General features: G+C 39.6%; 2 protein-coding genes across 2 annotated transcripts; both read right to left on the bottom strand.

Annotated features, from left to right (window-relative positions):
• Positions 1-17087: 17087 nt before the first annotated feature.
• Positions 17088-21256, bottom strand: LOC130418841 (uncharacterized). The gene is made up of 7 exons (XM_056744978.1): positions 21170-21256; positions 20953-21018; positions 19784-20861; positions 18526-19589; positions 18363-18437; positions 18219-18284; positions 17088-18135 (listed from the first exon to the last, which is right to left on the bottom strand). The coding sequence occupies exons 3-7, from the start codon at positions 20764-20766 to the stop codon at positions 17318-17320; spliced, it is 3006 nt and encodes a 1001-aa protein (XP_056600956.1). The 5' UTR covers positions 20767-20861; positions 20953-21018; positions 21170-21256; the 3' UTR covers positions 17088-17317.
• Positions 21257-22981: 1725 nt separating this feature from the next.
• Positions 22982-24943, bottom strand: LOC130419900 (uncharacterized). Its single transcript, XM_056746905.1, has 4 exons — positions 24843-24943; positions 23423-24104; positions 23180-23248; positions 22982-23094 (listed from the first exon to the last, which is right to left on the bottom strand). Exons 2-4 carry the CDS (start codon positions 24096-24098, stop codon positions 23018-23020), a joined length of 822 nt encoding a protein of 273 aa, XP_056602883.1. The 5' UTR covers positions 24099-24104; positions 24843-24943; the 3' UTR covers positions 22982-23017.
• Positions 24944-26818: the final 1875 nt, after the last annotated feature.

Raw genomic sequence — 26818 nt, 5'->3', positions numbered from 1 at the left:
ATGGTGACCTGGTGTAGGACTACAAGGTTACTCTGTACATTATAAACATATCATTTTATAATATTTTCTTATGTACATTTTATAGCCTATAATGCATGTATGTATAAAACAAAGCTCATTGATGTTCATGTTTCTTAAATGGACAATGTTCAGATTGCTGTTCTATTATTTGTGTAAAAGTGAATACACACTCACACACACACACACTCACACACATATATATATATAGATGTTTGTTTTCACTTTATATATACACACACACTTACATGTGGGCAATAAACAATTACCATGGCAATCAAAATAATGCCAAACGCAATCATTAGAGGAATTAAATGATCCTGCTTCGTACAGTTCAATCTGCGTGTTCAGCCACTCACGTCACGTCATCACTCTTAACAGACTTTCCGAAAAGCCCGCTCACAGTAACGTGCACGAGAACAAAGCGCGTTATTGCCCAAGATTAAAAAACTGCGCACGAGCACAAAGCGCATCCTCGCCCGAATTTACTCTCTTTGCGTAGAGAATTGTCGACATTGACAACAGCGCCTACTGCGGTCACAAAATATCACGGGTAACAGAAAATTTTGTAACAGTTTGAAAGCGGAACGTCGCCCCCCCTACCAATAACATTGAATAAGTATGGTCCAAGCATAGTCGGATAATTCATTCAGTTAGTGCTCTGACTAAGGCTACGTTCAGCCCCGACAAAACGTTGCAACAGTTTTTTTTAACGGAAACGGTGGTGCGGTTGCGATGACGCAAGAGTTTCACTATGGCAGCTGAGATGGACATTCTTTGCGTTCCTTTTGAAGAATTTTCGAAGCCTGATGAAATCGGTATAAATACGTGTTTAATACTGTAAAATACATCTCTTCTAATATCTTCAATAGTTGCATATACCGAGCTGCATCAGACACATTTTAATGACTTTACTTGGACCCATTTCATTTATTCATTCATATTCATTAATTTATTTATTCATTCATTTATATAACTTGTTTTAAGGTATTTAATAAATAAAACGATTGGGGCCCAAGCAGCTGCTTATTTCGCTTATGCCTCGGGCCGGCCGTGCACCCACCAAACAATAGAAAACGTATCTGAAACCCCGCTGCACACCGTTGCAAACCGTTTCCAGAAAACATGTCGTTCAACCCGGAAACCGTAGCAAACGTTGCGCACCGGTTTGAGTTTGAAAATGCCCCGGGTCTCTGTCGCCTCTTTTCCACAGGCCGATGCTGCGCTTATCTATTTGGGCATGCACATTCGTCATTTTGCAACCCAACAGAGAGGCAACGCGGATATTTTCAGGTAAGCTTTCACCCAATGTAATTAGAAAAAAAAATATTTTGTTAATTATTTGACTCTAAAAAGTTGATAGTTAAGCACCCGCTGTACTACAGAATAGGTCAATTAGACTGTGGGCCCAAACTAAGTTAACATAACTGGTAAAAGCTTTATGTTTTACCAGAATATGAGCACAAATTAAGTTACCATTTGTTTTAACGTTCTTTTAAAGCTGACTTGAACTAGCTGTCGTGTTTTTAAGTGTGGAATAATGGAACAATGGGTTGATAAATCATTTTGTTTATGCTTTCACAGAGGATGGCTGTGCATTTGCATCTGCCAAATGAAGACGTAGGTGAGGTAAGGCATTAAAATATTAAATATTAAATTTGCTTATGCAAGTATCGATAATTTATTGCACTAAACGATGATTTGACAGGATGGGATAAACATTGATTTTTGTTAGCTATATTGTCTTTCTCTGTGCTGAGTGTGTGTCCAGCTGCACAGTGGTGTGTGTGGTTATAATCCCCACATTAATTTGTAATTCATTGTCTTAAAAGTGTATGATATATTCACCAAGAGGTATTTTATGCAATAAGAAAGTGCTAGATACTGGCAATGGTTGTGAAAAATGTGTTAATTTTAGTGCCAGCGAGGGCTGTTCAACATAGGTAAATATACAAATATAAAACAAATTTTACTGATGCACAACATGACGCAGAAGGGACAGTTATACACATACATATTGTAAATGCTTAGTATTGTGGGATATGAATGGCATAGATGTCAGAAAATAAGAAAATTATTTTAGAAAATTGCATGTCTGTGGTCCTGAGGACTGAGCCTAATTTGGATTTAACTTGTCTTAACACAAAAACAGCTGTAAATGATCATGTTTATGTCCAGAATGCAACTTTAATGAGCCGAAGAGAGTACACATCACTCCTCTCCTATAGTCCAGGCCAGGGATAGGCAATGTTTTGCTTCTATTGTTTACCTCTTTTGTAAATTGCATGGGATAAAAGCATCTGCTATATGACGAAATGTATATGACTAAATGTTTGAATTTAGTAAGTATGCTTTTGCTCATACAGGTTCCCGGTATGTTTAGCAACAATCCTGTCCTTACAGAAAGGTACTGTATGCCACACATGATTAGCACTTGTTTCTAACTGTGTGGTCTAGCCAAAAATAATAATTTGAGTGTGATTGTAATATTTTATGTTACCTTGTAACAAAGTAAGAAGTTTAAAAACATGCAAATCAAAATACAATTTGCAATCTGTTTACTATATTTATCTATAAAAGATATACAGCCTGCAGAACTAAAATATATTGTAAAAGCAAGGAATAATGGTTGAGTTCTTGGAAAATAATGCACTTCCAGAGGTGCTGTTTTATCTTAAGACATTTGTGTGGTATTTATCCTGGATCACCGTCGTTTTTAGGATTAATATCTTATGCATCTCATTTGAAGTTGTTGTTTGTTTTTCTGTTTCAGTGACCAAGCAGGAGAGGAAGACGACAGAAATAAGAGGGTAGTAGTGATTGTTAAAGGAAGGGTGAGGGAGTAATATTTATAGAATGGAATGTAAAAGGTTGGAATTTTTGTATTGTTTATACCCCGGCACCCCACACCTATTTTTCTTAATAATTTCTCTTTTGATGTCAGTTCTTAGGAATGGTTCCCCTCACACACATCACAGAGGATGTACAAGTGGCAATACAAAACTGTGTTGCCAATTAGCAAAAACTCTCTGAGCTACATCATGCCGATGAAAATTTGTAAATCGTGCAGACTTCGGCCAAACGTACGTGTGCTATCTGAGATTGATATTCCAATGTCAATATAATTTACAGGGAATGATTTAGTCACAAAACCAGCTGTACAATGTTCATGTGAGTCTCCTCTATAATGCACACCACTGGATTTCATTTGCCCATAATAATATGTAATTTTTGTGGAGAATAATTAATGTGTTAAAATTGATTCCGGATTAAGGAACTAATTCTTCCCCTCAGCTATTAGAGTCTTAAACAGGTATGATAGATCCAACTATGAGATATGGCTCGTTGATCTTATAGATTTAAACTTTGAGTCCAGTTTCACTAGATTTCTCTCTGTCATGAACAAATGAAACCTGGAAATATCAACTCCGTTGTGAGTCAATCCTTTAACCCAACCACCAGGGAGATATAGAGCTGAATGGAAGAACAGCAGGCAGGAGACGAAGTGATGTTAAATAGACAGAAAAATGATTTATTGAATAATCTCAGTTGTGCGTTGATGCTCAGTCAAGCTCTGTCAAACTTCGTCTGACTAGAAGCAGATTCAATATGTGTTTTTAACCGTTCAAGATTACAGTATCAAAACATTGTCTCATGACATTATTATGAACCTTGAGATGGAGACCAACGGATACTCATATCAGCATTAGTCAAAATGCAACTGCCAACGAGGTTAAACAACAGGAGAGTAAGGATCAAATAATACAAATAGAAGTGAAGAATAAAAAAAAGGAATGAATACATATGATAGATGAATATTGTAATAAATGGGATAAATGAAATAGAATAATAAAATGAAATAAAACATGAAACAAGTGTATGTTTCTATCCAGATCTATCATTCCCCCCTCTTAATCATATATGAAATAATTCGATTATGTATGATTATAAATCTTAAGGATTAAAAGCAAGCAACCTCTCATAATCATGACGAACAAACAACCACAAAAAAATAAAAGTTTGGTTGATCAGGCCGTTTCCCTTCTCCATGCCCTTTAAATGGACAGATCATTTTCTCCTTCATACTCGCAAGAGAAAAGGATGTGTGTCTAGTCTCAATGTGTCTAGTCTCTGCGTACTGATCTCGAGGTTGAAAATAGAGAAAAAACATTTTATCCGGTCTGCAGGTGGTTGACGCCACGGAGTGTACTCTGTATGATAAGGCCTGAATCTCTCTGCAAACTGCTTAAAGGCTGCCGACATCAATCTGTAAAAACAAAAAGGAGAGAGAAAGGAAACAGAGGAATTACACATTCGAGGAAACAAATGATGTCATCAAACGGTGTTGAAGCGTTGACCTTATTTTAACTATTTTGACACCCTTGCAAAATCAAGCAGAGACTGTACGACTAAGCTGTAGTTTGGGTTAAGCTAATAACCCATCGCCCTCCACCTATGTTCATCGTGTGGGTGGCCCCCAAGTCAATAAAACTCAACTCAACTTTATTTATATAGTGCTTTTTACAATTTTCATTGTTACCAAGCAACTGTACATGAGTTACATTGAATACAAGAAAAACAACTAAAGGCATATACCTGTAAATAACAAGAAAAAGGTGAAAACAACGAAAGACAGACATACAAATGCTCCACACACAATATGCAGACATGCTTACACACATAGACACACACACGCAAACACACACGCACAGTGAAAGCACACATTTGAGATAAAGGAGAGAGAACCACAGGTCAAATATTAAACGGACTATAAATTCTTATGTGCAATATTAATTATGTCTAACTTCTAATCTCTAAAGCAGCCCCCCCAGCCAGGCAAATGGTGCAAAAGAATATGCAAACGGTGGCGAGGAACCCAAAACTTCAATCGAGAAAAAAAACCCAGGCCCAACCAGGGGATTCCAGTTCCCCTCTGGCAAAAGCTGCTGCCTCTGCACAAGCTCAACAGTGCTTGCACGACAAGGCTAAATAAAAAATAAATAAACGTACTAATAAGGTAAATTAAAGATTTAAGATTATCATTAACAATCTAATAGCATTTGAAGTGTTGTAGAAAAATTGTGTCAAGTCGCTGCGTCCTTTATCCAGCTCTATCATCTTAGCTCTTGTCAGGTCACCGCTTCCCATTCTCAGCTCTGTCATCAGGTCTGGGCATGAACTGCATCCTGCAGTAACCTTGGAACAAAAAGACAAGACTGGCTGAGATTAGAGTACTGTTCTGCACTCTTTGGTGCAACAAGTACATCATTTGTTGTTGGATGTGTTCCTGGTTCCGGTTGATCTAAATAATGCAGCCTAAATCCTCTGAGGATTAATATTATGGAAGTGTAGTGTATGCAAGATTAAAAAGATGCGTCTTTAGTCTAGATTTAAACTGACAGAGTGTGTCTGCCTCCCGGACAGTGCAGGGAAGAATATTCCAAAGTTTAGCGCTTGATAAGAAAAGGATCTACCACCTGCACTTGATTTTGAAATTCTAGGTATTACCAACTGACAGGACGCCTGAGAGCGTAATGCACGTGGAGGACTGTAATACATAGATGTTATATCAAATACTGCGGGGCTAGACCATGTAGGGCTTTATAGGTAATAAGCAAGATCTTAAAGTTAAAGCGATGCTCTATCGGTAACCAGTGCAAGGTTGACAGAATCGGGGTTATATGCTCATACTTTTTTGTACCTGTAAGAACTCGAGCTGCCGCGTTTTGAACCAGTTGCAGTTTTTGTAATAGGCCTGCAGGGCAACCACCTAAAAGTGCATTACAGTAAACTAGTCCTGGTGTCATGAATGCATTAATTAATTTCTCTGCATCTGACAGTGACAGCATATGAACTAGTTTAGATATATCCTTAAGATGGAAAAATGCAATATTACAGGTGTTGGCGACATGGCTCTCAAATGACAGATTACTATCGAATACAATGCCAAGATTCTTAGCTCTTAAACGAGGATTTTATTGAGCATCCGTCAATAGTTAAGCAGTATTCTTGGTTGTTCTGATGGCGGTTTTTGGTCCAGTAAGTAACATCTCGGTTTTGTCCGAGTTCAGTAGTAAAGAATTGTTACTCATCCAGTTTTTTAAATCAACTATGCATTCCTTTATCCGATGGAACTGCTGGGTTTCATGAGGCTTCAAGGAAATATAAAGTTGAGTATCATCAGCATAACAGTTAAAGCTAATTCCGTGTCGCTTTATTATATCTCCTAGAGGTAGCATATATAATGCGAAGAGCAGAGGCCCTAAAACTGAGCCCTGTGGTACACCGTACTGGCCTTACGATTTGCGGGACACATCATTGTTTATTGCTACAAATTGAAAACGGACAGATAAATAAGACTTAAACCATTTCAATGCTATTCCATTAATGCCGACGTACTTTTCGAGTCTGTGTAGGAGTATGCTGTGGTCAATGGTGTCAAATGCAGCACTAAGGTCTAGCAGCACCAATAACCAAATACAGCCACAGCCAGACGCTAAAAGCAGATCATTTGTTCCTGGTAACCAAGATCTGGAGTTCCTGGTAACGACATTGATCGCCCTGTGATAACCTCAAAAGGACTCAACCCAGTCTTTTTGTTAGCTGATGAACGGATATTGCACAGAACTAACGGAAGAGCATCTTCCCATGTCAGTCCTGTTGTTTCATATTTTGCCAGTCGTGTTTTAAGAGTCCGATTAACTCTTTCAATCATACCTGATGATTGTGGGTGCCCTGGACAATGAAAGTGCCATTGCATTCCCAGAAGTCTGCTGAAAGTGCCCTAGTGATCGGTGATTCTATTGTCCGGAACGTTAACATAGAGACACCAGCCACCATAGTCAAATGTTTACCGGGACCCAGAGCGCCTGGCATCAAGTCAAATTTAAATGTGCTGGCTAAGGCTAATCGTAAATACAGTAAGATTGTTATTCATGTCGGCACAAATGATGTTAGACTCAGTCAATCGGAGATCAATAAAGATAATATTAAAGAGGTGTGAGCTCGCAAAAACGATGTCAGACACTGTAATATTCTCTGGCCCCCTTACTGCTTACCGTGGTGATGAGATTTATAGCAGATTATCATCATTAAATGGCTGGCTGTCTGAGTGGTGCCTGCAGAATAATATAGATTTTATAAATAACTGGAAGAGTTTTGAGGGCAGACCTGACCTGTTGAAACGAGATGGTCTCCATCCCTCCTGGGATGGGGTTTCCCTCCTCTCTAGAAATTTGGCACACAGTCTTAATAATGCTAAAGTCTGACTACCTAGGGCCCAGGTCAGGAAGGAGACAGAATGGCTTAACCAACTGTCTGCTTGCCGTCTCGCGTTACAAAATACACAAAATATACAACATGTAATAATCCCTTTTTACAAACAACATAAAATAGAAACTGTGTCTGTCCCCCGGATTAGCAAACATAAGATATTGCGTAAACCTCTTGAAAGTAATTTAATAAACATTAAACAAATCAAACATGAATAAAATACAGATAATCAACTGTAAGACTCGGATTGCTTAATATTAGATCTATCTCAAATAAAGCACTTTTTGTTAACGATTTGATAACCGATCATAAAATAGACATGCTTTGTTTGACAGAAACATGGCTAAAGCCAGATGATTATATTATTCTAAATGAATCCATTCCATTCCATTCCATTTTCTACCGCTTATCTGAACTACTTCGGGTCACGGGGAGCCTGTGCCTATCTCAGGAGTCATCGGGCATCAAGGCAGGATACACCCTGGATGGAGTGCCAACCCATCGCAGGGCACACACACACACTCATTCACTCACGCACTCACACCCTACGGACAATTTTTTCCAGAGATGCCAATCAACCTACCATGCATGTCTTTGGACCAGGGGAGGAAACCGGAGTACCCGGAGGAAACCCCCGAGGCACGGGGAGAACATGCAAACTCCACACACACAAGTCGGAAGCGGGAATCGAACCCCCAACCCTGGAGGTGTGAGGCGAACGTGCTAACCACTAAGCCACCGTATCGACACCTAATACTAAGGACAAAACATTTTTAAAATTTATTCTAGCTATTGTATATAGGCCTCCAGGGCACCACACAGATTTTATTCAAGATTTTGGTGGGTTCTTATCAGAACTAGTACTGGCCGCAGATAGAGTCCTTGTCGTCGGTGACTTTAATATCCATGTAGACAATGATACAGATGCCTTGGGACTGGCTTTCAAAGACACTCTTAACTCCATGTGCGTTAGTCAACATGTATCAGGACCCACTCACCTTCGTAATCATACTTTAGATTTAATACTTTCTTATGGTATAAATGTGGACGATGTTAAAATTGTTCAGCAGAGTGAAGACATTTCGGATCATTATCTGATATTATGTTTGCTTCAATGGCTTACGGCTGCAAATCAAACTCCTTGTTACAAATATGGTAGAACGATTACTTCAACTACCAAAGATGCGTTCCTCGATAATCTGTCTGAATTGTCTAAAATATCTAGCATGAGTAAAAACGTTGACGATTTTGACACTACTATTGAAAATTTTAACTCTACTTTCTCGGAAATATTAGACACAGTTGCTCCTCTGCGTTTAAAGAAAATTAAAAATAGCAGCCCAACACCGTGGTATAATGAACACACTCAGACTCTAAAAAAAGCATCCCGTAAAATGGAGCGCAACTTTAAGAAAACGAATTTAGAGGTATTTCGTATAGCATGGAAGGATAGTACTCGAAATTACAGGAATGCCATAAAAACGTCTAGATCCGCCTACTTTTCAACACTAATAGAGGAAAACCATCACAACCCTAGGTTCTTATTTAACACCGTGGCTAAATTAACAAAAAATAAGTTGTCATCGACGTCAGATTCTGATTATCAGCATAACAGTGATGAATTTATGAACTACTTCACGAGTAAAATCCAAGATATAAGAGAAAAAATTATAACAATGCAACCTGTAGTGAAATCCGCTGAACAAACTAACTATAGCACCCCTAAGGAGAAATTGCAATTATTTTCTACACTAGATCACAATGAACTGTCTAAAATCATTAGATCATCTAAATCAACAACATGCATGCTAGACCCTATACCTACAAAACTACTGAAAGAAATGCTCTCAGAAATTATAGATCCTCTTCTTAGTATTATTAACTCATCTCTGACATTAGGACATGTGCCTAAAGCATTTAAGGTGGCTGTTATAAGGCCTCTTTTAAAAAAAAACCAAACTCGACCCTAAAGAACTAGGGAATTACAGGCCTATATCGAATTTACCTTTTATATCCAAAGTTCTGGAAAAAGTAGTTTCAACTCAATTATGCTCCTTCCTCCAAAGGAATGACATTAATGATGAATTCCAGTCTGGATTTCGAGCATGTCACCGTACAGAGACTGCTTTGATCAGAGTTACAAATGATCTGCTTTTAGCGTCTGACCGTGGCTGTATTTCGTTATTGGTGCTGCTAGACCTCAGTGCTGCATTTGACACCATTGACCACAGCATACTTCTACATAGACTCGAAAATTACGTCGGCATTAACGGAATAGTATTGAAATGGTTTAAGTCTTATTTATCCGACCGTTTCAATTTGTAGCAATAAACAATGAGGTGTCCCGCAAATCACAAGTCCAGTACGGTGTACCACAGGGCTCAGTCTTGGGACCTCTGCTATTCGCATTATACATGCTACCTCTAGGAGATATAATAAAGCGACACGGAATTAGCTTTCACTGTTATGCTGATGCTACTCAACTTTATATTTCCTCGATGCCTCATGAAACCCAGCAGTTTCATCGAATAAAGGATTGCATAGTTGACTTAAAAATGTGGATGAGTAACAATTTTTTACTACTAAACTCGGAAAAAAACAGAAGTGTTACTTACTGGACCGAAAACTGCTATGCGTAACAACCAAGAATACTGCTTAACGATTGACGGATGCTCCATAAAATCCTCGTCATCAGCTAAGAATCTTGGCGTTGTATTCGACAGTACTCTGTCATTTGAAAGCCATGTCGCCAACACCTGTAAAATTGCATTTTTCCATTTTAAGAATATATCTAAATTATGTCATATGCTGTCACTGTTAGATGCAGAGAAATTAATTCATGCATTCATCACATCAAGACTAGATTACTGTAATGCACCTCTAGGTGGTTGCCCTGCGGGCCTATTACAAAAACTGCAACTGGTTCAAAACGCGGCAGCTCGAGTTCTTACACGTACAAAAAAGTATGAGCATATAACCCCGGTTCTGTCAACCTTGCACTGGTTACCTATAAAGCATCGCATTAACTTTAAGATCTTGCTTATTACCTATAAAGCCCTACATGGTCTAGCGCCGCAGTATTTGAATGAACTTCTATCGTATTACAGACCTCCACGTACATTACGCTCTCAGGGGTCCTGTCAGTTGGTAATACCTAGAATTTCAAAATCAAGTACAGGTGGTAGATCCTTTTCTTATCTAGCGCCTAAACTTTGGAATATTCTTCCCTGCACGGTCCCGGAGGCAGACACACTCTGTCAGTTTAAATCTAGACTAAAGACGCATCTTTTTAATCTTGCATACACTACACCTCCATAATATTTATCCTCAGAGGATTTAGGCTGCATTATTTAGATCAACCGGAACCAGGAACACATCCAACAACAAATGATGTACTTGTTGCATCAAAGAGTGCAGAACAGTACTCTACTCTCAGCCAGTCTTGTCTCTTTGTTCCAAGGTTACCGCAGGATGCAGTTCATGCCCAGACCTGATGGCAGAGCTGAGAATGGGAAGCGGTGACCTGACAAGAGCTAAGAGGATAGAGCTCGATAAAGGACGTGACAACTTTGTTTTTCCTACAACCTTTCAACTGCTATTAGATTGTTAATGATAATCTTAAATCCTTAATTTTTATATTTTTATCAAGCCTTGTTGTGCAAGCACTGTTGAGCTTGTGCAGAGGCAGCAGCTTTTGCCAGAGGGGAACTGGAATCCCCTGGTTGGGCCTGGGTTCCCCTGAGGGTTTTTTTCTCGATGGGAGTTTTGGGTTCCTCACCACCGTTTGCATATTGTTTTGCATCTGCCTGGCCGGGGGGGCTGCTTTAGAATTCATACTTGTATTAAATGTGTCTCATGTACAGCTGCTTTGTAACAATGAAAATTGTAAAAAGCACTATATAAATAAAGTTGAGTTGAGAGTTGAGTTGAGTAAATTTCTTGACACACATGGCCAGTGAGCATTGTGCCACAATCAGAATCAATACTGGTCGGAATTCCCCATCTGGGAATCACATCTCGAACCAAGATTTTAGCAGTAAAACCAGCAGTGCCTTTCTTAGTGGGGAAAGCTTCCACCCATCTAGAAAACTTGTCTACTATCACCAAAACATCCTGATAACCGTTACATTTAGGAAGAGTGATAAAATCGCATTGCAATTCACGAAACGGCCCAGAGGGTGCAGGTGTTCGATTTGAAACTGATGGAATCGGGGGTACCGAATTGTGATTTTGACATGTCATGCATCCGTTAGTTACAGCTTCTGCATGTTTCCTAAATCCCCTTGTCCACCATACTGTGTTAAAGCGTGAACACATTTGAGAAACCCCTATGTGTCCTAAGCTGTGTATCTGTGTGCCCAGATAAGAAAGCAAGGCTTTTGGAGCTACAGTTCTGTTTTGATATCTCCAAAATTTGTCATCTGACAATTTAAAACCATTTTCCATCCACTCCCATTTTTCTTCTCTGGAGCACTAATTTTGCATCTCCGCTATGTCTTTGAGCTGTGAGTGCTGTTCAATGACCTGCAGTTGATGTGCTTGAGCATTAGGAATGTCTGCCGTTCTTGCGGCGGCAACCTTGGCTGCCTGGTCAGCAAGAGAATTTCCCTTCGTTTTGGGGAAGCTGCAGAGCCTTTAAAAGATTTTCCACCACTCTACCATTTTTTATAGGCGTACCTGCATAGGTGAGGAAACCTCTTTGCTGACAACCTGCTCTGAAATTATAAACCACACCAAACACGTAGCGGGAATCACAGTATCACGGGAATTACTGTTTTGTCAGTTGCCAATTTACATGATTTTGAAAGGCAAATCAATTCAACTTGCTGAGCGGAAGTTCCTGGTGACAGGGCCCCTGAAGCCAACATTTCTGAATCAGTGGTAACTGCCCAACCTGGCTTGCGTTCCCCATTGTTCACAAAAGATGACCCATCAGTGTACAAAATCAGATCAGGATTTTGAATTGGTCAATTTTCTAAGTGTTCGTCTACGCTTAAATTCTGTACAATCTCTGCACAGTCATGGCCGTCTGGACATGTGCAGCTCTGCCTAAAGACAACAAAGCATGTACAGAATGTGGACAAATAATGGTACATCTCTGATCAAGCACTAGAGGAGTCACACAATACAAAGCAAGATAAACTGCTTGAATTGCTCGCAAGCAAGGCCCCCACCCCAGTGCTACTGTGTCAAGTTGCTGAGAATAAAACCCCACACGTTTAGTTAAAACGGAGGTCATTTGACCTTTTTGTTCATGAACATGCAATGTGAATGATTCACTGTGATCTGGTATTCCCAAAGCTGGAGCTACACACAAAGTCTGTTTCAAATTCTCAAAACATAAGTGAGTATCAGGATGCCAGTCAACTAAGTCCTGTGCTCTGAGATTCCCTTTCAAAAAATTGTTTAAAGGTTGTGTTTTCTCTGCATAGTTTTAAATCCAACTACGATTGTAGTTACAGAGACCCAGGAAAGATCTTAACTCTCTGATTGTTTTGGGAAGAGGATGTCTTTTAACAGCCTTGCAGCGGCTTGTTGTTACTTTCATCTCACCATGAGAGAAACTCTGCCCTAGATAGTTTACCTCACTCTGACATAGCTGAGCCTTTTTCAGATTCACTCTGTGGCCTTGGCTGTACAGAAAATCAAGCAGCCACCTGACATCTCTCTATTGTTCAACTTCATTCTCTGAACAGACCAGCACATCATCAATGAACTGATGTTGACTCAAATTCTTTCAAGTGTCTATGTAGAGCCTGATGGTAAATAGTCGGGGCATTATGGAGGCCTTAAGGAAGACAAATAAACTTGAAATGCTGACCCTGAACTGTAAAAGCAAACCATGACTGCACATCTTTAGCAAGTGGCACTGATCAAAATCCATTAGCCATGTCAATCACTGAAAACCAATTGTGTTCTTGTTTAATCAAACTGAATATTGTGGCTGGGTCAGCTACGAGAGGAGTGATCTTATCAATGTACTGATTTGCTACCCTGTAGTCAATTGTGAGTCTCCATGAACCATCAGGTTTCTTTACAGGCCACACAGGACTGTTGCTAGGGCTGTTGATCTTAACATTAATGCCTTTCTCCTCTAGTTGTTCAATCACTGGCATAATGCCCTTCATGGCAGCAGGGTTGAGGGGATACTGCTTAGTGCAAGGGGGCGCTGTCCCTGTAAATGTGACTGGTTCCATAACAAGTAACCCACAATCTGTTTTATTATCTGTCCAAATCGCATGGGATCGTAAATCAGCTTTGACCAATGTTCTTAACCTCCAGGTTACTTTGCCCTCCTTAAATTCAAAGTTAGAACTTTGAGTTATCAACTTTTCCAACCCCAATAATGGTTGAGTGACTTCACCCACCCAAACTGCAGCATTGAACTCTTTGGCCCCAAACAAAAAGGTTATTGGCTGTGTTTTTGTTAAAAATGTTCCCTTTCCTGTTGGACCTGTGACATGAATGGTTTCTGTTGTCATCAAAACATTTGAAAGATAACCTGACGGAATCACAGTTAACTCTGCACCAGTATCAATTAGGAAATCTACATCTGTTTGTGTGTTAAGAATGTGGGCCCTCACATATAAGCCATCTGACTTATGCATAACCACTGCCTCCAAGGCCGTGAGACAGTGGTGACCTAGTTTCCCCATTCCTCTGCAGCTGGCTGTTGGACAGCACCCAACAGCCTTTTTTGTGTCTCACTGGGAAGCTGAGCAAACTGATAAACTGGATCTTAGACATTAGAAACATTGGGAGGAGGGGGAAAACTTTGCCAAACACTCTGCCCTCTCTGCTTTTATTTTTTTCCCAGTGTCCTTTTTCCACAACGCATGCAAACATCCTTTGGCACAGTATTTCTGGACCGATTTTCAGAATCTGCTTTCAAAGACCGCATTGATTTTGAGGCTTGGCCGGAAGCGGGAATCGAACCCCCAACCCTGGAGGTGTGAAGCAAACATGCTAACCACTAAGCCACCGTGCCCCCGCGGGGGCCGGTCGTGGATAGGTGGTATCCACTGACAGCCAATCAGATTGAAGCTCTTCTCCTGTTGTCCCAGGTCCTTGAGTGATGTCACACTCAAAAAATGCTGGGTTATTTCTGTAAACACATTTTTGGGTTATTTGTGCTGGGTCATAAATTTGGGTTGTTTGAGGTACTGTAAACACACAGTTGGGTTGCTCATGCTGGGTCAAATGGACTGTAGGGGATCTTTCACCACTGAACAGCTGGGTTGGGTTATTTTGACCCAACCGGTTTGTTCATTTTTCCACTTCATCGAACCTTCTGGATCCTTCACGCGTCTCCTTGTCAGACGGCAACACACATCACAGCAAGCTGATTTTAAAAGGTAAATAAATATGATAATATGATTATTTGTAATAACTTGTGCTAAGAGCACACTGATTTTACTGTTTAATGCAGTATTTGATCTGTCGGTGTGCGGAGGAAGTGTTTTATTATGTGATTGATTAACGTTAAGTAATTTAGCAGCTTAGCATGCTATTTTTTTACAAAAAAAGTCCTTAACAATCGCTTTATCCTTATGTTATATAAATGTGTGTACATGTGCATATATTTTTACTTTAAAAGGTTTTTATCCTTCACGTTAAATCCTCATGGAAATGTATGAACTAGCCTTAGGTCAGAAATACATGGTATAGTTCGGTTACTGTTTGCCTACTGTATGGCTTTGTAATGTTTAGTCAGAATTAGATAATTTCATACAAAACTTAATCTAAGGGGATATTTTTTCAAGTGTCTGTGACGTGCCGGATCCAACCAACTAGCAATAATTTAAAATTTAGCATTTTCGCGCTTTTTTCCCTCAGGTAACGTTACCGTTAGCTGCATTAGTTAAAAGCTAAGCCTCTTAATCAGCCTCTTAACAGCAAACGATAGAAATAACTGACTTTTATACCATTTTCCAGCTGGTAAAAATACTAGTGTTCTAATAGTTTTGCCCATCACTGTGTGATTTATGTATATCCTCAGAAGTAAATGATATACAGTATGAATGTAGTGAATGAAGTAAAATACTAAAAGTGAAGTTTGAAGTTTTCTTCTAAAATTAGCATTTTTATAAGGCCTCTGTGTTTGTTCATTAAATGCACTTAACTTAAATGTTGGTTATGTTTTAAGACTAACTGTCATATATTTAACAGGTGGGGACTTTCATGGTGGAAATACTTGCAAAACGCTGAGACCAGTGATATAATCTGCACATTTTGTGCCTTTGGGATGAGGCAGCAACCTCAACCCAGACCTTCAACATTGTTTCGGGACACGCCATTGAAACTGACTTGTTGCTCAGTTGATCTGTTTCAAGTCCTTTTCTGTGCTTGATGTTAACTAAGCAGTCTCTTCCTACTTAGGAATTTCTCCAGCATGCAGTTTATCGTATTGATGGACATGAGTCTAAATGTGGGAAGTTTTTGAGGACAACAGTTTTTTCTGGACACATGCTTTAAGTTGTCACATGTAGTGTCTGTTGTTTGGAGTCTTTGTTTGGCTTAGTTTTAATGGGACACTGTTTGGACTGATTCTCATGTGCCAATAATATATTTTTGAGTGTTCTAATGCTGCAATGTTGACATATAGAATAGGAATCTACAGTGCCTAATTCACCCAGTTTTGTGTTTTTAAAGAAACTGATCTACAAAAACTTGTTTTTATGTGTCTGTAGGTGTTGGATGAAATGTATGATAATTGCACCCATTCAATAAATGTAAAGAAATAAATTTAATAAAAATGCATATTTACAATTGCATTTGTTTTGTGTAATTGTATTACATATAAAATATAATAATTTTACATTCCCTTGAGATTATATATTTTTATTGGTAAATATAAAAGTAGCAAGGCAATGAGACAACATATAACCCAATGTTTAGGTTATGTTAACCCAGAAACACAGTTAACCCGACCCACTAGTTGGGTCAAACAAACAACCCAGCATTTTGGGTCAAATGGTTCAACCCAGCACTTGGGTCAAAATAACCCAGCGCGTGTTCTGTCCCATAGTTACCCAGCAGCTGGGTTAAGGTTGGGTTATTTTCTAACCCAGCAATTCTTAGTGTGCACAGCCAATCAGATTTTTTCACATCTTTTTTTTATGTTCGTTTGCACGGAGGTTTGAATCCCACTCGAAGCAACTCTGAAACATTGTTTTACAAACATTTATGAGTTTTTTATTACATTTAAGCAACCTTTTAAAATGTTGGAATATTGACAAAGTATAAGTATTAAAAGGATTTAAATTGAAATTGGGTTAAATGAAAATGTTGACAGAATATATTCATTGATGGTGTTTTATTTATCATTTCTTTAACCACAATAAATGTTTGAAAACTCTATTCTTATGAACATTAATTTGTAACAATTAAAAGGTTATCTGAAATGTAAATGTTGGTGTTCATAACAAAATATTCTTAATGTCAGTGTTGAAATAATTTTTTATTGTTCTCTTCACTATATGTTATTACCCTGTAGGATTTTTGATCAAATGTACATAAAATAATATTTTTAACAGCACCGAATGTATTCACATTTATGAAGAGTATTTTTTTATTTAAACTCCAATTACAATACATATGTCTCTTACCTTTGTAGTGCTATAACATTTGTAAATAAAATATATTTTACATCAGTTGAAAATATTTGCCATTTATTTGTATGTATATAAATATAAAAAAAGAGTAGAGGATAAGTGCTTTTTTAGATAGTTTTTATTGTTTTCTCAACATTTAAAAAGGCAAAACAAACAAGCAAAAGATATTTACACGTGGAAAATTCTCATTTACTTTTTTCCAGAAACCCATCTCTGTCTTTCCATATTGTAAAAAGTAGACTTTTGAAAGTCTTTCCAGGTCATCTCTTTCTCCATACCCTGTTCTCTGTGTATGGAATATACTTTAGCAGGACAATAAACATATTTCCCAGCAATTCCAGGAAAGCCCGTATGTATGTGTGGACTGTTTGGACCTTGTTTGAGTTCCATTTTACAAAACCGACACAGGCGACCTACATGCGGAGATTCAGGAATTTTCGTTTTTGCTGTCCCTTCTCTTCCACCCTTTTTTTTGTATCCAGTTCCCTCTGGAAGAACTCTGTTTCCATAAAATCTTTAAAAGGCATTATGGGATTTGTCAGGCCTTCACCACTATAAGCCTTAAAAACCTTGGTGGAACAGTAGAAGTACCTAACAGGTCCTTGCTGGTAAAAAAAATGGATGGAGGAACCATCACTTTCATAGCGAGACTTGGGCTGTCTGCAGGCAGCACAAGTCTTCATCTGTTTCTTTTTTTGTTCTGGTTGTTGTTGTTGTTGTTGCTGTTGATGCTTCTCCATAATACCCTCAACGATCCTCTCAATGGTTGCGTGTGAAAGTGGTGTGGTCAGAGCAAGTGCTGGTGGGTTTACAACTGCAGGATTAATTTTAACCACTGGCACACTAGTAGTCTCGCTCCCCTCTGTCAGAGAGTGCCACAGTCGCTGTGTCTGAAGTAGTTTTTCAGGAGAAGTATTTAACGAAGAACTGGTGTTTAGCAATTTGGCCAAGTGCTTGACATACTGAGCTATGTGCAGTTTTGTAGTAGGATGGAGCATGCTGTTGGGATCAGTACTGGAGTTATGGACCATTGCTGCATACTCCTGATCCACAAGTTTGAGCATATCCTTCTTCCCATGATGTTCAGTAAGCAGGTTGTCAATTGCCTCCTTCATTGCCGTTGTCCACCGTTTGTGGTCTAGCACAAACACCCTTCCACCAGTCTTCACAGGTCCAGTACGAGCGCTTGCAGGTGAGGACACCATAGGCAGAGGCGGTACATGTGTTGTTCCTATAGCACAGAAAATCAGGCAATCAATATTTTGGCTCTTATACCATTTGTTAAATTAATTTGTTAATTTTTTTAATATTCACCTGGCTCTGACTGAGGCTCTGTGCAGGCACGGTGAAACAATGACACAGGCAGCGTATCAGCAGATTCTACAACAGCAGCAGCACAAATACTTTTTTCATCAAGGGCATTTTAAGCATGACACTGTACATATGTAAAATGTTTACCTGGCTTAGGCTGAAGATCCACATCAGCACCATGGCATGAGGACAGCAAGGGGGCAGGCAAAGTGGTAATGGATCCTAGAGGAACAAAACAGCATTAATAGAGTCACTTTAAAGACATTAAGTGTATGATAACGTCCTATATATTCTTTTAAAAAAGCGTTACCTGACTCTGGATGTGGATCAAGGTCAGATGAAAGGTATCCAGCCCTGGCAGTGGACGGTCTGCTTTGCTCGGGAAGATCTAAAGGCAGATCAGTTTTGCTCTTATGCTTTTCCCAATCTAGCACAACAGGGCGACATCCAGGCTCCACATAGTCTAGCCCAAACCTCTCCCCAGAATCCTTGCTGGACACTAGAAGGGCAGGATACTTGGGCATTCCGAACACCCTTTCAGACGTAGTATTGAGATCTGCGATCAGGGATGGATCAAATACACCAGGAAGCCGAACACCTGGTGATTTCAGGTCCACCAGGCGCTGAAAGTTCCAACGTGCCACTCCCATCATCCCCTGGGCTTGAAACAACTCAGAGGAAACACGTGTGCCGGTGACCCACTGAGCCTGGTGGAAGTGGTAGCCCTCCTGCTGTGATGTGCCTCTTATTGGCACCCAGACATCAACTTTAGCTCCCTCACCCTGGACGTGATTAAGCTGCAGTGTCCCACCATGCCTATACAGGATCTCACCTGCTACTTCAGGATCACTGAGACATCCCCTCAAAATATGGACACGCTGAATGCGCCATGTCTTCAACATAGAGGGTTTGTAGAGGTGAACACCATTTGGATCAGCTGCCAAATGGAAGTGCTGCGTGACCCCCTCAATCCTTTTGAGAAGTTCTTGAGAACCAGGAATCTTTGTTCTGCAGTGCTCCCGAATGTGCTGCTTGGTGGGGTTGGCTGGCTGAATACCACAAAATGCATAGGCATTCTTGAGCTTCATCAGGTCTTCTTGATCCACCACACAGAAAGCAGCAGACAGGAACTGGGTGAAGGAGCTGTATAAAGCATGATGCTCGGAAACACAATCCCGGTGAAAGCGCCTCATGCAATGAAACAGGTCGAGCTTGACATTGATGTGCTGATTGAAGCGAGATCTTGATGCGCATGCATTTTGCAGTTCACCAGAAGTGGCCTCGGCAATATCAGCATCAGCAGTTCTCCAGGCATTCCAGTTGAGATGTTCTCCTGCCTGCAGATCCGGCACCCTGAACGCTGCACAGCAATCCCTGAAACAGAAATATATATATTTTTAATTATAGTATAATTAAATTTAATTGTAGTATAATTACATATTAAAACTACAGTATTAATAGGTCTAAACAACAGTTTATGAGTAAAAAGAATGTGCACAGATGGTGGATTGTGAGGAAATGCAGGCAAACGATTGCATGATTCAAATGTCCTGTCCACCCAATGGTACCTTGCCTTTTCCACTCCTGCAATGTTGTACCGGTTTGCTAGGCCCTGATACATGGGTTCCAATGACCTTTCCGTCTCAGACTGCACCATCACCCACGAAAGGATCATCCAGTTTTCGTTCATGGTGGCGTAAGATGACATTGTGCCAGAGGTAAATGTAACTTTCCTTGCCACTTTCCGGGTGTGGTCAGAACGTAAAGCCTGCCCAAAGGTGCCCTGCAGTAGCTTTCTAATAGCTACCTGTTGTCGCTGGTACTCATAAAGGAGGCAGTCAGTGAGGTAGTCTGCAGACACAGAGATTCCATTCCATCCATCAGGATCATCATACTCGCCAAAGGGAGCAGGCTTGGTCTCATTTCTTAGGAATCCTGTGATGGTTTTCTGTCCATACTTTCCAGCCTCAGAATCCAGGACATTCTGGCAACTGAGGAGGTAGGCAAAGTCGGCACGTTCAAATTTCAGGTGCATCATTTCAATCACCTGCCTGGCCATGTCTGAGGGTGATTTTCCGGTACGCTGCAGCTCATCCATCACAGATCTACAGATGGCCTTCTTGTAAGTAAGAATTGCTGGCAGTACATTTGTAAACCGTTTGGGGAGCTTTTCCAGCCACTGTGGGTTGTCTGCATACCACCTTTTCTTGCAGACTTTGCAGCACAGCCGAGATGAGAACAGGTAGTACTGACCTGTGATGCCCACGATCACACGAGGTCTACCAACTCCTGCACACGTGACCTGTGCTTTGCTACACCCCGCAATGCATGGCAGAGCATAGTTACTCTTAAGTCTAGCCATCAAGGTGTCATTTTCAGGTTTCCAAATAAAAAAAGGATGAAGCTGAAAATATTTGGCTGACGGCAGATCAGAGACTGTGTCTATCAGCTCAGGTTGAGGAGGTAAACGCCACAGTGACACGGTCTTCATGGGGTTGCTCACAGGAGGAGAGCCTGGCCACAGACCCATGGATTCCAACTCAGTCTTCATCCAGATCCTCTGTTGATGAGAACTCTTCTACTGACGCGTGTTATTATCATTTCCAGGAAGCTGTGGAGCAGGAACTCTAGGAAGGGTTGGTGTGCCTGGGTGTTTGAAAATAAGAAAAAATAATAAAGTATTGTTACAGATATTAAATATGGTAATCACTTTTATATCCACAGAATACTCTCTTACTTTGCGCTGTCGGTCGAACAGGTGGTGGAACACACACTGAAGGAGGAGGAGCAGAGGAACACGGTTCTGAAAGCACAAATAAAATAATTAAAGCTGTTGTAAACAAAGTTAAACAAAAAAAAACCCGTTCTAGACATGTGACGAGGTCTCTATAAATTCACAATTCCAAACATAGAAATGATTCAACCCATATATATCTAATGCAACCCATTCTTACCATCTTTGTTAGATTCCTCAAAAGAAAGTGTCCTGCACGCTCGAGAGATACTGCCCTCTGATGAAGAGAGACACATTGTAAAAGAGGTGATAGTTTTAAAAACATGCATTTATAATGTATGATTCAATGTAGGGGTGTGCGATATGACGATATTAGATCCTGAACGATTAAAATGACTGCACGATCCACTTTTTCGGGAAAATCGTTAAATCGTCCTATATAGTGCTGTTCTATAGAATTCGTCCACATACTTGCGATAGATTGCGCCATGTTAACAAGCTTGTATACGTTGCTTGTGAATTCAGTAAGATTAAGTGACGCGGTCAGTGAAGATGGAGGGAAACACGGAGGACTTGGTCCCTAAAAAAAATTCTCCATCAGTAATATTGAAATGGTTTGGGTTTTCCCCAACTGACACGGCCCAAACAACAGTTATTTGCAAATGTGGCAATGATAAGATTCGAGCGTCGTAAGGCAACACAACGAACCTTTTTAACCACCTCAAAATAAAAGGGACTGAAAGAGTATGCCGACAGTCAAATTATAAAGGGATCCCACGCGAGTAAATCAGGTACAACCAAGCATACGGAAACTAAAAGGCTTAAACAACGACTTTAGCGAAAGAACCATTTGAGAAAGGAACTCCGTATCCGTATGACAGAATGAACAAGCGCTGGAAAGATGTCACTGACGCGGTCGCATTTTACCTGGCCAAAGACATGATTCCCATAAAGACTGTGGAAAATGAGGGCTTTAAAAAACTGCTCAAAGTCGTAGATCCACGTTACGAAATACCCAGCCAAAAATATTTATCCTCCACGCCCATTCCACAGCTTTACTCTGAGTGCCGCAACAAGATGAAAACAAAATTCAAAATGTAAAGTTTTTTGCTAACAGCTGATTTATGGTCTTGCACTTGCATTAAATATTAACTTGATTAAAATATTCTTCAAAATATAAATGGCAAAGAGTATATTTTTATATGGGGACTTAGTTTGGCTGTATTGAAGCCCCTTTAATTTGCAAAATAGTCTTAAAAACAACTTGAAGAAGAACCGCGATAAAATCGTGAATCGTGATCTATCTGGAAAAAATCGTGATTTGAATTTTTTTTCTAGATCGCCCACCCCTAATTCAATGTATCCATAAACTTGACATTAGAACACACCTGTCGCTGAAACACCTTTTTTTGATTGTGTGGAAGCTGATGGTTCCTGCACAAGAAACATCAGCTCTTTAGGAAGGGGCACTGGTGTTTTCAGAGCTGGCACAGCTGGTGCTTTAAAAAGGAAGTCAGAAAAAAATTCAATTCAAAGTTATAAAGAAGACAATTATATGATCAGAGAGGCGGAAATAAAATGTGTTTACCATCCACAGGAGACAGACGCAGTTCCTTTCTAATGACCATCAGTGGTTTCAAAAGGACAGTAGATGGTTCTGCAAGACATAACATCTTGTTAATAATATCAATAGTCTTAAGAGATCTGCTTACTTTAATAGAATGAATGAAATGATGCATTAAGCCTTCTCAAATAATGTCACAAACATTTTAAACTAAACAGGGAATGTAAACAATGTAATTACAAGAACATGCACGTCTTCATGTATTAATAAACTGAAATATTTATAAGTTTACAGTCAAAGTGAGCACTTACCCAGAATGGGGGTTTATCAGTTCATCGTGGTGGGGGAATCAATTCATAGCCCCTTGAACAGTTAGTATGCCAACAGCACACAGATTTGTTAGTGACACACGGCCAACACACTGACACATTTAGACAAAAAAAATTCATATTCAGTTTTGGAGAACATTTAATTTCATAATTCATCAACACGAAAGTGCTGACACTAAAGTGAATAAAAACCTGTCGTTGTTTCTGTCGAGTGTTTCACTTCAGCAGCTGAGCACGCAGATGATGCTGGCGCTAACAAATGTAAAAATTAGGGAACATTTATTAAATATATCAACTTATTTAATACAAGATGTCATTTAAGAAAAAAAACACTCACACTGCACCAGTAGCTTAGAGGGGGTGATGTTCAGCATTGCAGTCTCCAGCTCAGCGTCTTCATCCATCTCTGTATGGTTGACAAACAAGAGTTAAAGGTTGCTTTTACGCTGCACTTGGATTTTTTCAAATGTAACTGTGCTTTACAAAGAATAAGGTAAAGTATGAAAAGTATGTTTATACTTATTGACATAAATGTAAAGATTCTCTTCTGAAGGCCAAATTAGGGGAAATAACAACTGACCTGTGGGCTCAGATGTGGCAGGAACATACGGACGGGCAGACTGCTGCTGCTTCAGCAGGTATTGTTGCAGTTTATGCATCCGTGTCCCTCGGACACACTTAGCCCCCATTACAAAGGACGCGTAACCATCAGCTCTGCCGTCCCAAATCTCCTTCCATGTACTCTTGGCACGAGCTCCGAAACCAACCAGCTGATCGTCGCCTGGTGATGCCGCTGTTGCAGCTGGAGTTTTGGACGTGTAATGTAAAAGAGACAGAATCTCCTCAAAGCTGTGGGCGTACTGCATAAAAGAGACCAGGCTGCTCTTGCTGTGCCCCTCGGTCATTGTGACTCCTGCAGCCTCTTCTTGCTGAAGGTTCTTCATCAGAGAGATGGTGTTCCCCAAATCATTTTCAAGGAGCCACCGGAAGGACTTCCCCTTGTATTTCCCAAACTGCAGGATGTACTCACCAAAAACTTCTTTTTGGTCTGAGGCATCACCTCCTCTTTGACGGACCACATTCAGAGCATTTTGTCTCACAAGCTCCAGCTTAATTGGTGCCGACTTGTCCTGCAAAGATAGGTTGTTTTTTATTGTTCTCGCCTGGTCAGTTGGATCCTGCAGAAGATATCCCAGCGGTCCCTTACGAAACGCAACCTTTACCCTTCCAGGAAAAAAAATGACCCTTTTCTGCATGATGACCTGCGAGACAAAAATGGCAGTTTTTTTTAAAGTGTTAAAATTTACATTGGAATGAAAAAGATGAAAACCAGATGGTTTTTCACAAATGCAGTACAAACAGTGTTGTGATGAAACGGACAACTGTATGCTTTGTTTTCTAATAAGCACTCCAATATTTTACATTTCAGAACAAAAACTCTATTCATATACATAAAACACTTCCAACCAATGATGTCCCTTACTAAAATTAACCAAGGTTTTACTGCAGTTAAAACGGAATAAAGACAGGGTTACTGTAGTAAAACCATAGTTACCAAAAGAGAACTATGGCTTTAAAAAACATAGTTAAAGCATTGATACTGTGGTAAAAACAAAGAAAACAAGGTTACTACACTGTTACCACAAAAAAACATCCTCTAATTTGATTTATAATTAACTGAAAATACAAATTATGAGGGCAAGATGTGCAAAAAAATCTGGTAAACATCCAAACATCCCTCAATAAACAACACACAAATCTATATGTAAACATCACACAACAAAGAAAATGCACAACCATAAACACGAATTACGGTCATGTTCATTCATACATTAGCGAGCAAATGACCCAGCGATGTGTTTTAGAGATAAGTTTGGAAACAAACACACAAACAATATCTCATTGGGTGCTTACCGGAGTTTGTTGACAAAACCGACTCTGGTGTTAAAATCAACACACGTGTATTGCAAAACACGAGCGGAGGATTTGAAAAAACTTACTTTTTATCGATGAGACGAGAAAGCGATGAATAAATCGAGCAAAGTTCTGGGCGAGTCGTGTCTCTCGGATGCGGAAGCGAAAATGGCGACTTCAAATCTCCCGGCGGTGCATGACGCGGAAGTGCGCCACAGAGCGTGAGTGGCCGAAAGGGTATTGCATCCGTAGTGTTTTAGCACTACCATTGAAAATGAATGGGAAACTGTTTAGGGCCGTTTAGCGAAACAATCCCCGGCGGCCGCTGCTCGGCCCGAGCTACATCACTGGCAGTTTTCATCATATCATCAACAGTGAAATTAGTGTCTGTGGGAGTACCTAAACCCTCTTTCCTGTTACAAACATTTAAACACGTCTTTGGCATTTGCAGCCACATATTTGTAATGGACTTCATCACGACCATGAATCTCACGATCCATTAACACGATTCCATCCTTTGTTTTCTGAATATAAACTTCAGTTTTCTTTTGGCCTTTTTTAACATCAACCCTCAAGGGTCTGAGTCTTGCCTTTGCTCCCTGACATTCATTAGAATCAGTCTCTGTGTCATAATCAGTATCACAGGATTTAAGGATTTTCCCTTGTCTTACAGAAGGAGGTTTTTGCTTCTCTTTGTCCTTTTTACCCTGTTCAAACTGATCTTCGAACTCCTTGCACCTGTCCTGTACACTGTAAAAAATAACACAGATATTTACTTAAAAAAATTAAGGTAACAGTATTACACAAAATATTTTTAAGTACTTTGGAGCATATTTTAAACGCAATATTTCATGAATAAATCAAGTAAAACTACCTTAATTATTTAAGCAGGTCACATGATAAACTTTAAAAGATGAAGGAGAATTACTCATTTGAGCATTGGATTTAATTTCTTGATCTTTTTTAACTTCATTTTAACATTTATTATTGTTCACAACATAAACGATTTACAAGTAAGCTGACAGTTGACTCAGTACTGACATTAGCAGCATTGCTGTTCACTGAAAAAACACTGTACAAGCTCTCCCACAAACTAAGTACAAGCAGCACTCTTCTGAAAGATGGTAACCACGAAACTCAGAAATACAAAAATAATATCTTCTTAATCTTAAAGACAATGGAACAATAAACACTATCAAGTCTTTCATTTCATTCTAAAGCACATAAAATAGCACTTTTTAATAAAAATGACTCTCCTAATGCAGTCACATGCAGAGCATGCTGGGAACTCTAAATTCACTGCTCAGTTAGGGATTTTAATTTAAATAATTCATGTAGTTTCACCACAAAATAATTAAGTAAAGATCCTTCATACAAGTTTAAGTGGGTTGAACATGATACAATTAAGTCGAATTCATTCAATTATTTGTGCATTTAGAGTTCTGAGATATTTCTATAATTTTAACTTAAATTTTGGTTAAAAAAAACAAGAACACAGTTGTATTAAGTAATGTTTACTCAATTAATTTCATGAAATCTACTATGACAAAGAATACATTTTTACAGTGTAGAGTTGTTATTTCTACAGTCATGACTTCCTTCTCTCTGTTTAAATCATCACACCTATCTTGTAATCCCCTCAGTTTGCTTTCCATAACATCTTTCTCCCTGTCATGGGTATCTTTGTCTATTTTCTAGTGGTGGGCCATTATCGCCGTTAACGCGCTGCGTTAATCTATTCTCAAAGTTGGGTTGGGAGCTGGGTCAATACTACGCAAGCTATGATGACTTTCACCTTAATATTTAAGCACGGATGTATACCTAGCCCAATTGCAATGTAGGGGGCGAGAACGAGTCTTCGAACCTGTATGCCTAACGTTACTGTGAAATTACTACATCACATTGACGTGCTAACATGGATGCAGCTGTGAAGTCACCGGGTTTGCTTCAGGGAAAGTTTATTTTTAAGAAGCTTCCCAATGGAAACCTCGATAAAACTAAGGTTATTTGCACCTTTTGTAATGCGGAATTAGTTTACTGTAGGAGTTCTTCCAGTCTAAAG

This window comes from Triplophysa dalaica, chromosome 4 (assembly GCF_015846415.1).
Source record: "Triplophysa dalaica isolate WHDGS20190420 chromosome 4, ASM1584641v1, whole genome shotgun sequence".
NCBI lineage: Eukaryota > Metazoa > Chordata > Actinopteri > Cypriniformes > Nemacheilidae > Triplophysa > Triplophysa dalaica.
Note: the sequence above shows the minus strand (reverse complement) of the source record. Positions and strands in the feature narration are given on the sequence as shown.